Source organism: Heloderma suspectum, chromosome 2, assembly GCF_057233095.1.
Source record: "Heloderma suspectum isolate Gila_16-S chromosome 2, 16-S_ref, whole genome shotgun sequence".
Taxonomy (NCBI): Eukaryota; Metazoa; Chordata; class Lepidosauria; order Squamata; family Helodermatidae; genus Heloderma; species Heloderma suspectum.
The window spans coordinates 48,484,942-48,498,305 of NC_139459.1; the positions used below are offsets into that span (position 1 = coordinate 48,484,942).

The 13,364-nt window shown below is 42.0% G+C and overlaps 1 protein-coding gene across 3 annotated transcripts in view; it reads left to right on the forward strand.

Moving 5' to 3' along the window:
- The window catches only part of POC5 (POC5 centriolar protein), a 46,667-nt gene that overhangs the window by 30,309 nt on the left and 2,994 nt on the right, over positions 1-13,364 (forward strand). For 2 of the 3 annotated variants that reach the window (XM_084833438.1, XM_084833439.1), the window contains 4 exons: positions 852-1,014; positions 4,581-4,744; positions 5,159-5,272; positions 8,677-8,853. In XM_084833438.1, coding sequence (XP_084689564.1) covers positions 852-1,014; positions 4,581-4,744; positions 5,159-5,272; positions 8,677-8,853 — 618 coding nt within the window. Of the gene's footprint in view, positions 1-851; positions 1,015-4,580; positions 4,745-5,158; positions 5,273-5,671; positions 5,801-8,676; positions 8,854-13,364 lie in introns of those variants that run through there. The other variant, XM_084833440.1, reaches the window with a different exon arrangement.

Below are 13,364 nucleotides of genomic sequence, written 5' to 3' on the forward strand. Positions count from 1 at the left end.
TAGAACAGTCTAGGAGTTATGTGAGGGTTGTTTAACCATTGTATAACCCACACTCGCCAGGTTTGCATGACACTGCAGCACTTGAGCGGGGGTTGGATATGCAAAGTGGCGTCTGCAGGCACCACGGCTCATTGTGGGTTAAATAACCCATGACGAGCCACACCATGTCATGTGAACCAGATCAATATACAGGTGGGAAGGTATGAACTCGGCCCTCTGAATACACAGGAACAAGTTCAAGAGTATTCTCCAGTGTCAGCCTGTGAAAATCTTTCTTAGTGCAGACAGTTGTTTCTCTGGTCCATGGCATATGAGATACAAAATGGATACCACAATGCCATGTTGGATCAACATCTGGTGAATATGGCATGCAAATGTTTGTGTTACACATTACATGACATTCTTGGTCAGGCAGAACAGCATAATAAGAAATGGTTAAAGTAAAGAACAAATTTTGTAATGCTGAAGTGTTCTTCGTCATTCCAGACATGTCACACCTTTTAACACCAGCATTTCAGATGTGGTTACTTGCCCCTGCATTACACACCTAAACTCATCACACCCACCTGCCCCGGCTCCCTGCCATTTCTGTGCTATCCAAAGTGCCAGCTGTGTTTAAAGCTGGGCCTGGCAATGTAAATTGCATCCCCTCCCCTCACTGCAGTTTCCAAGCAGAAACCTATTGTAGCTCTATGTTGGCTGAACATGTAGTTCTCCCATCTCCCTTTTTTGCCTTAAAGGGGCTAGTAAGTAATCTGAAGAATACATGTCACCTCAATGTTTTCTAAAGCCTTTAAAAGAAGCACAAAAACAGATATGCTAAGTGATTTGTTCTTTTATTTCCTTGTTAGGCAAATGCTGCACTGGAGGCTGCTAGAGCTGAGATCTTAGAAATGCAGAACAAAAGACATGACTATGAAGATGCCATGAAGAAGGCTTTCATGCGTGGTGTCTGTGCACTGAATCTGGAAGCAATGACCATCTTTCAGGGCAAAGAGTTCAAATTTGACCATGGTTGGTATTACAAGGAAAGCAAAAGATCATTAGCAGCAGCCAGCACCATGTCAATGGATAGTCTGTGCTCTTCTTTCAATTACAATTTTCCAGAAGAGTTTCTTAATGAGAATCCATAAAAGGATTTTCATCCAGTCAGATTGCAGGAAATTGAAACAAAAATGCAGCACTGCCCCAGTTCAGTTCCATGATTTGCTTCAGGAAGGCAGTTGAGTGAATGGGGAAGCCTACGCATGCAGGAACTCCACGTGAGCTCTGGACTGAGGCATAAATATGTTTCTTGGCATTTGTGCCTCTCCTAAGGCTGAGTTACTGGCAGTAAGAGCTTTAAGCTAAACTATGCTGGTGTTTTTTGTATTGTGGCTGCACCCCCTTTGCCTCCAGCCCTGCCACCGCTGCAATGCAACCCCTGCGAGCTTCTCCAAAATTGAATTTGGCCCTCGGGCTGAAAGAGGTTCCCCACCTCTGTTTTAGGAAAACAAACTTTACAACATCGTATCAGCATGGTACAGACTATGCGGCTAAATAGCCATCTTAGTATCTAAAAATGCCTTCTGAGGCATAAGAATATCTCCGGCCTTCTAGAACTCTACAGTTATCCCATCTTGAATCAGGACCTCTCTAGTTCTGCTGCCAGAGCCAAGTAGCTTGAAGAACAGGGACAGGGGTGTTAATGATTCATACCTTAAAAGGTGGCAGGGAAACTTCTAGGTCCTGTAGAATGGCCAGTGATCGGGTGCACTGAAGGGTCAAGAGCAGCCTTTCCCAACCTGGCTGAAGGATGCAGAGAATTGTAGTCCAATGCATCTGGAAAGCACCAGATTGGGGAAGTCTGGTTTAGATGCTGATTTTGTAATCTGGTTTACCCAGATCAATTAAGAAGCAAACTGAACCAAGATTGGGGGCGGGCAGGAAGGCGGATTGTCTGCCCAGTACCAATCTTAACCAGGCTTCTCAAAATACAAGACATTCAGATTTTCTGTTTCACAATATTTGGTTTAGTGGAGAGTATACACAGCCCCGACTACAATGTCAGTATAAAATAGATGAGTTCCTGTGTTATGAGGTAGCTTTCATATTTCTTGCTCTGCTACTTCCTGCTGTTAAATTTTCTTATACAAAGGAAGCCGCAGCTTGTTTTTCTTTTTCTTTGTAAGGATAGCCATCAGAATAGTGTGCATGGTTAAATAAAAGAGGGATTATTTTAAAATCTGAGTTAGCTGATTTACCACAGGGTGGCATCCCAGTCCTGTACAAAGCTGTATAGCAAGAATTCCAGGAGTAATTGGAAACGTAGGCATGTTTGCATGCATATGTGTGCTTTCTAAGTGTGTTTCTCAGGGCTGCTTCATATATTATGGCAGCCCCATAGCAACTTTGCAGGCTTATCCTATATATGTGTCAAGATCAACAGAAGAACAAGAGAACACTAAGAAATAAAACAACATTTCATACCTACTTGTGGGAAGCCATGTGAGCTTGTCATTTTGAAGGTGAAGTGTGAAGGTTTTCTTGTCCAGAGGTCACAAGTAACATTTTTGGGGAAGTTAACATCACACTGAACTGCAGATTTTTCTGGGTGTGGGTAGGAATTGAAGCCCTAAATTTAGGACACCATGTGGGATGGGGTGTAGCATTTTGAAGAAATATTTCTGAGGAAGAATAGATGGATCACATCTTAGAGTAGAGTAACTGTGTGTCACCTTCCCTAATATCTCTATTTCCAGTGATTTAGGACACAGTTGGCAACTGTTGATGATCTTTTGATCCTCCCTGGTTCTGGTATAAGTTGGCCTATAAAGAATATTGTTAATAGACAGGACTGCTCAAATTTATAACATGTCTTTTGGCCTAATCAGCCCCCAAGGCAGCTTGCAATCCTTAAAACAATAACATATAAAACATATAAATATAAAAATACAAAATCCATATCAAAACATCACAATATTAAAAACCATGTAGAAAAGGTTACTATGCTAAAATTCAGCCATGCTAAAACTCATCCCAAAGGCATGGGGAAACAAAAATGTGTTATTAACTTGCAGTGTGTGTGCATGTGTGTGTGTGTGTGCGCGCGCGCGCGCGCGTGCGTGTGTAGCCATTCATGTTTGGTTGGGGAAGGAGTTTCACAATCTGGGTAGTATAGTTGAAAAGGGGTGTCGCTACCAACCCACCCAGTCCTGGAACCCAGAGTAAGGCATGTACATATTCTGCCCCTCTACCCTTACCTCTGTCCTTCTCGTCACCTGAATTTTGATTGAAGGATCCCTGGGCAAGGACCTGTATGGGTTTTTTTTGGTTTATATTCAGAAAAGTGCCAGTATTTATGTAGATAATAACTTATAATAATCTACTTAGCATATCCTTCATAGAGATGGAAAATGTCCAGAAATTTTGAGGCCCTGAGAAAAAATTGTTTTTTTCGGGGGGGGGGGGGGATGGGGGAATGGAAATTCGGGGGAAAATTACAAAATAAGAAATACATATTCTTTTAGCACTCTTTACAGTTCTGAAGTCACTTCGTTGCTTTAAGACAGCCTTCCCCAACCTGGTACTCTCCAGATATTTTGGACTTCAGCTCCCATCAGCCTCAGGCAGCATGGCCAGTGGTCAGGAATGCTGAGCAGTGTAGTCCAAAACATCCGGAGGGCACCAGGTTGGGGAGGGCTGCATTAGGAACATAAAGCAGCCTTTCTGTTCCTGAAGTTATTTTATGTATGACTTAGTTTGCTCATAAAATTATCGTATTTTAAAAGATTTAAAAATAACTTCAGTTAGTAAATTTGTAATTATTGTCTGAATAGATTGGAGCTACATTAAATGACTGCTACAGCATCAGAAACACAGGACTCTAGAACAAAACCAAACTGTCAACAATGCACATTTACTGTCAACAACGCACAATGGTGACTCTACTCACATCTTGGGAAACTTGAGCATAAATATCTATCAATAAAATGTACTTTAGATCAATAATTTTAATAAGGAATGAAATAACTAACTATGCTGTGAATCTTACAGAAAGGATTAAAAAACATTTTTCCCCATGGCTTCCTTATTTCCAGGCATTTTACATCTCTAGTCTTTCTATAAAATTTTTCTTGTTACATAGTTTTTAGAAATCACTTGTGGGAGAGTAAAGGCTGGGTAACAATATATAAATACTTCATCATAAATTCTAAAAGAAAATATTTCATAATCTAAAGCTGTTCAATTTTTCCAATTTTTCAGAAAAAAACAAAAACGGTCCTCAGAAAAAACTCGGGTTCTTTACACATTTTTCTGTGTTTTTTCTAGGCCTTCACATCTCTAATCTTTCATCATGCAATATTGTTGCCAGAGGTGCTAAATTAGAATAGAGATAACTATAGCTGATACTTTTTGTAAGCCTTTAAACTGAGAAGTACAAATTAGGCTGTTTTTTTTTAATCTTCATATAGCAATATGGCTTCTTTTTTATTAAGCACAAAATGCAAGAGACATATGATTTGAAAGTGATATAATTAATTTATATCGTTGCTGTTATCCAGTAGAGTTATGAATTTTTCTTAATGTATTTATAATAGTTGATCTATTGGATAAGAGAGCAGAATCTGGTGCTGGCACTGGTGGTCCTACGCCAGAACTCCCTCCAACACAATTTGATCGGCCTTTACCACCAACCTCCTCTTCACCACCGGCACCACCTCCTCCAACAGTGACTCCTGGCTCTGCTCCTGCAGAAGATCTGGTAAGTAAGGAAACACTGAAAATAACATTGATCAGGAGCAAATTCTCAGTCCTGTATCTATATAAAATTTAGCAGAAGAGATTGGAGGATCAAGCTTCTAAAAATATAGTAATCTTAATGACATTTCCTATGTCAGCTTAAATAGAATGGATGATTAAACCATTTTATGCCAGCATTACAGGGATATCACTCCTGCAAGACAAGGTAATGACCTAGTTAGCACATAATCTTAACTCATGGTTTATGTAACCCATAGTTCGTTGCCGTACCCAAGGTTTGTCTGGCTATAGTATTGGCATATAGAGTGGCTGGGTGTTGTTGTTTTTTAACACTCTTGCTGCTGCCTCTATAGCCTGGCGAAACATCTGAATATGTTTAAATCTGAATATTGTAATCTTTTCCATTACTTTGCAGTTTTCTTCTCACCTGGGCCATGCAGTTACCTCGCAGACCAGATTAGACTCAACTGCTGCATTAATAGCCTCTGGTGCTGCAACAGGATCAGGCACTGTGTCCATTCCAAAATTGGTAACAACCCAGATTATTTATTCTAGTAATTATTTGTTCTAGTCAAGTCCATGAGTACAAATGACTGGGAACATTTCCTGTGGAGGCCACTTGGAAATAAACAGGAACTGTTCAAAATATATCCATGTTCTTACACTAGGAGAAATTTAGCATATATTTTTGTGTCCACTTTTGTACTCCACGTTTCAGCCTTTTTGTGGGGAGACTCAAGAGTGAAAATAATGACTGATGGGGAGGGTGTGCCCCAACAGGTAAATATTGCCACAGAACTCACTACAGACAAGATTGTAACTTGAAACCATATTTATGGCTTTATTGCAGAAAAGTCAGAAGAAATACAAAACAAAGAAAATAGCATGGTGGTTATATGAGCGTTAGAAATTCTCTCTCTAATTACAGGGAAAGAGAATGCAACAAAACCAGAAGATAAATCAAAAGAATTGCAATTGCCAAAGCTGGTGCTATGAACTTGGCCAATAAGATAAGGGCTTGAGTTTCTAAAATTGTTATGACTCCTCTCTCCAACTTACTCTTGTTTACTACTTGCAGTTCAAAGCTAAACGAAAACAATTCAACCTATGTGTTAACCCTCCCGTGGCCTCCTCCTGCTTCTTACTTGAACACAAAAACTTATGCTGAAGTGTTACTAAGTACCTCTAGGCACAGGAAGAGTAGAGGAAGGAGTTGGAGTGAACAGAAAACTCAAGACTTGGGAATAATTCCAGTTGTCACCTCTGAAGATGGGATTCCAAATCCCCTCCTCAGATATAACCTCCAGGTCCCAAGCTTAGAAAACACCCCAAGTCCCAAGTGCCAAACTCAGAAATCGCTCCAAGTCCCAAACTCAGAAATAACTCTTAAGTCCCAAACCCTTAAATAACTCTAAGTGCCACTCCCAGAAATAATTCCAAGTCCCAAACCCAGAAATCATTCCAAGTCCCAAACCCAGAAATCATTCCAAGTCCCAAAGTCTAAGAGTCTAAAAAGGTCCATAGTTACTTAAATCCGTGGGTCTGGTGGCATGGCAGAAAGAGGGAAGTGGAGCAACAGGAACAAAAAACACCACACAGGAGCTCCCATTCCCTGGGCTTTTATACCCCTGCTCTGGTCAAAGGTGGGGCCTAAGGAGCAATGAGACAATCAGCCTCTAATAGAAAATGGGGTGCACGTTGGAGCATTTGCTCACCAATCAGAAACAAGGTGTCCCATCTATCTTCCATAATTTCATGTGTCTGGGGAACGTGTCTGGCACCAGTACAAATGGGCTACTTTGAAATGTCCCAACATATGACCCAAAGTCTACCATCTGGGCATGCTATCTTGATTGACGCATTTCTCTTTGGTATATCTTCTTTGAACTCCTGGTCATCTTTGGCCATTTTTGGTCATATCCGCCCAAACACCTCCTCCTAGTTGTCACTCGTGCTCAGGGCTACACTTCCCCGCCCAACTAGGATCAAGTAGGGACATTCTCTTATCAGCAGGTGTACACCACAAGAAGTCAAAACAGTACTTTTCCTCCTCTCAGTAGGCATCTGAGGATGCTCATTTCTGCTGTTCATCTCATTTAGACACTCTGCCAGCACATCATGGCCTTGAGTAAGCTCTGTGAAGCCGCTTGTAAAGACAGCTGCATTTTTTCCCCCTTTCTTCAAAGACAGTCCTGAAAAATCTCAGAGTCTCAGTTAGTGAAATAACATCATTTAGTATAGAATCAAACTTCACGGTCTTCTCGCCCAGGGGTCAAGAGTCTGGAATATAAAGGGTTACGAGTCTGGGGTCTTCTAGGGGCTCTTCTTGTAGGCCTCTCCCAGATTAAATCAGCCATTTTTATTCTTTGTTAACCCTTTGTAGTCCCAGATCACCACCCCTGTTCCCAGGGCAATCAGACTAACACTCTACTCCCGTGGAGGGATTACCACACAGCAAGACAGTGACTGTCCCTGTTGTTGAGGCAGTGTGGTTGCTTTGGTAACGACTCCCTTCCCCACACCAATTTAAACAGAGGGAGCAGTATTTGCATCAGTTCTGATTAGCTGTGTGGCGACATGACATAATATCTGATTTGTTGGGAAAATTGGAGAAGACACAAGGCTGGTTCCCAAAAATGCCAGAGCAAAGGGGGAAATGGGTTGTGAATTGCTGCAAATAGCAGTGCTGGAGTGGGTGGGGGGAATTTTCTGTGGGGAGAGCTTCAAGAGGCTTTCATGCCCCCCCTTTTGTCTCAGTAATGTTTAAGAGCAAAAAGTTGGTACAACTCTAGCAGTTAGGCAGAAGACCCCACATTGGAACAGAATCTATGGACTACAAGAGGCCATTGTAGGTGACTGTTTTGAATACATTTTCATATGTCTGTGCCTTGAGGGAATTTTGTTTCTAGCCACTATAGTTGCAGAGAGAAGATGGAAGAAGCACTAGGTCTGTGTCAAATCCACATCCTAGGGGTTTTAGGAGATCTTCAGTGATCTAGGTGTGAGAGTTAAAATTTAAGGATAATAAATTTAAGAAGATGCCCTATTTACTCATGACAGGCTCTTACTTCCTATCTATATCTGGGTCAGAGAGATAGGATTTTTTGAAGCTGAGAATGCACTGACTTCCACGCACACAGACAACGATTTAAGATAGAATAGAATGTTTTTATTAGAAAAAAGTAACATGCACACACACCTTTCATACAGAAACAGAACAAGAATAGTATTAGCTTACTATGTTCACTGGTGAAGGATCTGTCTTTCTTCAAAGACCCTTTGTATGGGGTTTGGAAAAGACCCTAGAAGGCAGAACATGGCATCTGGGGTGAGGCTGTTTTAGACCCTTGTACTATGCCTATTTCTATAACTTGTTAACTATTATGTTTTAAGCTTCCTGATTGGTTATTATAAAGTGGTCTAGCTCATTCTAAGCCCCTTACTCTAAATCTGAGTTCCTCCCATTTACTCACTACCAACTTCTTTGGTAATTCCAGAGAAACTCGAAAAATGCCCAACTTTTCCCTTAAACTTCTCTCTTTAGCAAAGTCAAATGACTCTGCTACCCAACAATCACTTCCTAAAATTCACTCTGGCTTAAACCAATAGAACCAATCTTTGTCTGTCTTTGCTATCCCTCCTAATATCTATCTATACTGTCTTACACTATCTATGCTACCCTTACATGTAAGCAAAACTTTATGGTAGGTTCATATGGCCTCCTGCCTTAGATAAGCTCAGTTACAATGCCTTTTAAACTGAAATGAAGCTTCTGTATTCAGATGTTCTTGGGGTAAAGCTAGGGAATAATAGTATTTGGATACACATAGCTCATAATTGAAAAGTTGAAGCTTACTTTTTTCAAATTGAAGCTTACTTTTAAAGTACTATGTATTCCTTGTATAATTGAGATTTGTATTTTGCATATCATAGTCAATGACTAGGGTTGTGACATCAGCACAGCAGAAGGCTGGAAGGACAATTACAGCTAGAATCACTGGCCGATCTGATTTTGCACCGAAAAATCGGATTTACAGTAACCTAGATGTGTTGGGTGTTTCTCCTCCCATGAATTCTGTTGTTGTGGAAAAACATCATCCAGTCACTCAGGTAAGTCATGTAATGTTTGAATAATGTGCGCCTCTTCTTTTTTTCTGTAATTAAGTTTGATGTGGAGCATTTGACAAAAACATTTTGAAAGTTCAAATACAAAATGTTCAGTGGATCAGTTTATTACTGGCTTAAGTTTTGCTTGAGAGGCATAGTACCCTGTCTAATAATTGGCACTGAACCACCTGAAATCTTTATCGGTTTGCAAGCAAACACGGCCACCTTCAAATAAGAGGGTGATTTCTACATGCTCAGAAGTATGAATTTTGTAAATTAAATGAAAATATAAAAGTGGGGGGAGGGGTAAACAGGCCAATGAGAACTTGGAATACATAGTTGCATCTATCAGCAATGGAGTTTTGAGTGTCAGATGGAAAAGAAGATCTGGAGTGGAATGACTGAATTAATCTGCTTGAGTCCTATAGTATCCGAGTGGAAGGCATGGCTGTCTGGTTGATTAGAACTTAGCATGCAAATGGTCCCTGGCTCAATCCCCATTTTCTCCAGGTAAAGCCAGGAAAGGCTACTGTCTGAAATGCTGTCAGTCAGTGTAGACAGCACTGAGCTAGTTGGATGAATGGTCTGACTTGATAGAAGGCAAATTCCTATGGAGTGGTCATCATGGAGATTGTTGCAAATATGCTCCCAAAGCAGCAGTGCACTTCCATTTTCCCTTGCTCTTCAGTGAATAGTATTCCTAACCCCAGGACAATTTTATTATAGCCCTTGTGCCAAGATGGAGTGGCATGATCCAGTCTAGTCTAATTACCTAGGGAGGTGGTGGGCTCTCCCACACTGGAGGCGTTCAAGACGAGGCTGGACAGCCATCTGTCAAGGATGCTCTGACTTGGATTCCTGCATTGAGCAGGGGGTTGGACTCGATGGCCTTGTAGGCCCCTTCCAACCCTACTATTCTATGATTCTATACCATGCATCTAATTCCCCTCTTCTCATGCTGGTTTTGAGAACCTTGTTTATTAGTGGTAATCTGAAGTGATGATTTCCCATATCTACTAAAAGCTAGGGGCAGTACTAGAATCTGATTGAGGCAACTGCTATAGGCAACTCCGGATTCGTTAGGTTTTGGCCTGACTGGTACACCAGTAGCATTATTTTATGAGCAATTGCCTTGGGTTGCTTTCTTGTCTTGTGTTATGGCAGCCCTGTACCTGTCTTGCAAATCCTGTGGCTTGTTCTCATATGTACTTCCATCACACCCGCTGTGTTTGCACCATGATCATATTTGCTCTTTGCACCATGAATAGCAGTCGTGCACTTGTGTTCTTGCATATCAAGAGATGATGTACAGGCATTCTGGTGAACACTTTAGGCCTAGTTTCCACAAATAGCAGGTGAGATGAGATCCCTATTTCAGATGGTAGTTGGGAGCTTACATGCTAGAATGCTCCTCTCTGCAAAACTAGCCTACAGAAAACTAGTGTGTTGGAGAGAAAGCTAGGCTAGAACCATTCTCTCTTGCATCTAGTTTTGCATCTGCAGGGATTATTTTTTTCTGTATGGAGGAGTGAGCAGTTATATGAGCCAACTCCTGAAGACTGGAGTGATACAGCCCAGAAACAGGCTTGCCACCTCAACTGCTGCCCATGAGAACTAGTGCTTATACTAGTCTGTGTTGCATCTTGCAAGCTTATCATTCTCTCCAGGCCTTTTTGGATGTAACACTAAACTATGTATCGGTATTACATGCAAGAGCTTCAGGCATGTGTGCTCCCCACTCTTCCTTGGAAGCCTCAGTTTCCACTTTTAAACTAACCAGAATTCCACCTTACGTCCAAACTTGGACTTTGGCTTGGCTTAAACTATGGTTTATCAAACCACGGTTATGTTTCTGCCTTGTTCATGTAGACCAGGTAAGGGAAATGTTTTTTAGCCCAGGAGCTGCACGTGCACATCTAACCTTCCAGGAGCTGCATGTCAGTAGTGGGCATGGCTGGAGCCACAAGTGGCCGTGGCCATAGCTGTCTTCTCTTCCTGCTGTCTCTCGCACTTCCCCCCCCTCCCCTTTCGAGGCTGTGAAGGGGGCAGGGTGAGCTGGCAGTGCAGGAGAAGAGTTTGCTCTCTTCTGGCATCACCAGTTCAGCTGACTTCCTCGTTGTTTATAGAGAAAGGGAAGCCCCTTTCTCTGCACACAGCACAGGAACATGTCAAGCAAGTGATGCAGGAGGATAGTGGTCTCTCTTCCTACATCGCCAGCTCAGGCAATCTTATTTTCCCGGCTTCTCAGCTGTTTCCTGAGGATCACCTGAGCAGTGCTGGGAGGGGACCTCCCCTCTCCACGGCTCCCTCTGTTGAGCACTGCTTGGGTGATCCGTAAGAAGCAGCTGGGAAAAGGGGGCTGCATAGGGGGCGGGACTAAGGAGAGCAGGGGGAGACCTGGCAGGCCACATCTGGCCCATAGGTCAGAGATTTCTCATTCATGCCAAACTAACCATTTTGAGTTCAGATGTAATGGGAAATTGTACTTAGTTTTTGTTTTATTAATTCCTTAACAGTATTTATATGCCCCACAATAGCAACATTTTCTGGATGGCTTACAATAAACAGATGCTTCTGATCTGCTATGCCTACCTTCACTATACTATTTTTATTTTATTTTATTTTGATGTTGTTGTTGTTGTTATTATTTTCTTATATTTATATCCCACCTTTTTTCCATTATGGAACTCAAGGTGGCTACATGTGGTTCCCAGGTGGTCTCCCCTCCAGATCCAGACCTGCTTAGTTTCAGCAAGGTGGCTGCCTCATGTGTCTTCCGACCATGCCCTGGGATATTGCTTTGAATTGCTGTAAGCTGCCCTGAGTGATGCATACACATTAGAAGGATGGAATAACAATCTGTATATAAATAAAGGAAAAAGGAGGAGGAAAAAGACAAAATGAAAAACTACTTTGGGTGACAGCTTTTACCTTAGACTCTAAGGCTTAGAGATACTCAGTGTGAGGCCAGTGTAACCCTAGAGAAGTTTGATGTTTTGGAAATCCTCAGCCGCTGAATGACTTCGCTGCCTTAAGTGATTGTCTGAATTACTCAAAAGATGATCAGAGGTTCTTAATTCCTTTTGGAGCTTTGTGTTTGTCCTCTCGTCTTTTCCCTACTCCTTACCTTTCAGTATACTTATAGGTCTAGATGCCACTTCAGTTCATGTTTCCTCTGCTGTCATTTTCTTTTAACTGCAGCTATAACAAAGGTCAAAGTTTTTCAAAAGCAATGTTACTTGTCAGTCACTGTGTATATCTTTTAGTTTAGGGAGACACACATAGGCAAGATCAAAGGCAACAGGAACAGGGTTGACAGTACTATTGTGCTACTTTCCCAATGACAAGCTGTCTGTCAGCCTACTTGACTGACAATACAGCAGGAGACGAGTATGCTTCTTTTCTGCTGGAATCTTCACTTTCCTTGAAACATTCTTAGTTCATGTTGACTATAAAAGAAGAGCACATCACACTTATAGACATAGGAAACCCAGCCTACCTAAATTGGGTGTGTAGGAATGTTTCACCCAAGAGCAAAAATTCAAAAGCCCTAATGCTTTTTGACAACTAGCTGGTTACACTAGTTTGTGACATCAGCTCTCCAGCTAGTGACAGTGGCCAAGACTGAGATTCAAATCAGGAAGTTCCTGACTCAAACCTCTCCTCTGCCATGAACTTCCTAGATAGCCTTGGGCACACCATACTCTCAGCTTCAGTCTCCCTAATCTGCAACATGGGGATATTAATACTGACTTGCCTTAGAAGGTTGTTATAAGGGTTAAAGCTGTCGATTAAAAAAATTCTCTCTTTATCATGCTTTCTAGAGGAATAATGACCGGTTTGGACAGCATGCTGCAGCTCGTTTGGGTTATTTAACCCACAATGAGCCACAGTGCCAGGTTGCGTATGCAACCCCCATTTGGGGGTTGTTGAGTCATGCAAACTGAGCGAGTGTGGATTATGCGACAGTTAAACAACCCTCACGTAACCCTAAAACAAACCATGGGTTATGTGAGTGTTGTGTAACTCTCGCACAAGCCACGCTCGCCAGATTTGCAAAACACAACCCCCAAACGGGTTGCATATTCAAAATGGCGGCCGCACACTCCCCATACACACTGCAGCCTCACTGTGGGTTAAATAATCCATATTACAGCGGGCTGTCGTGTTGTGCAAACAGCCCCATTGTCTCCAAACATTGCTTACATCAATCAGAAAATGAGACATAGGTCTTACAATCCCCCCTGTCCCCCGCAGATACAAGACACACAAAGAAAGGGGAGTGAAGGCAAAGTAGAGGACAGTGGGTTTAACAATTTGGCAGTGCCAGAACTGAGGCTGTGTTTCCACCGCCGATTTACTCCAACCTGGCTATGCGGTGAGGTCTCTGTGTTTCCATGACGTTGTCGCCATTCAGCCCTGCGCCGCATTTTATTGCTGAAAAACCACTTCTTCTTAGACTGCTTATTTTCCAGCTTACTACAGCTCCATTACTGACCTGTTTCCACAGTCGC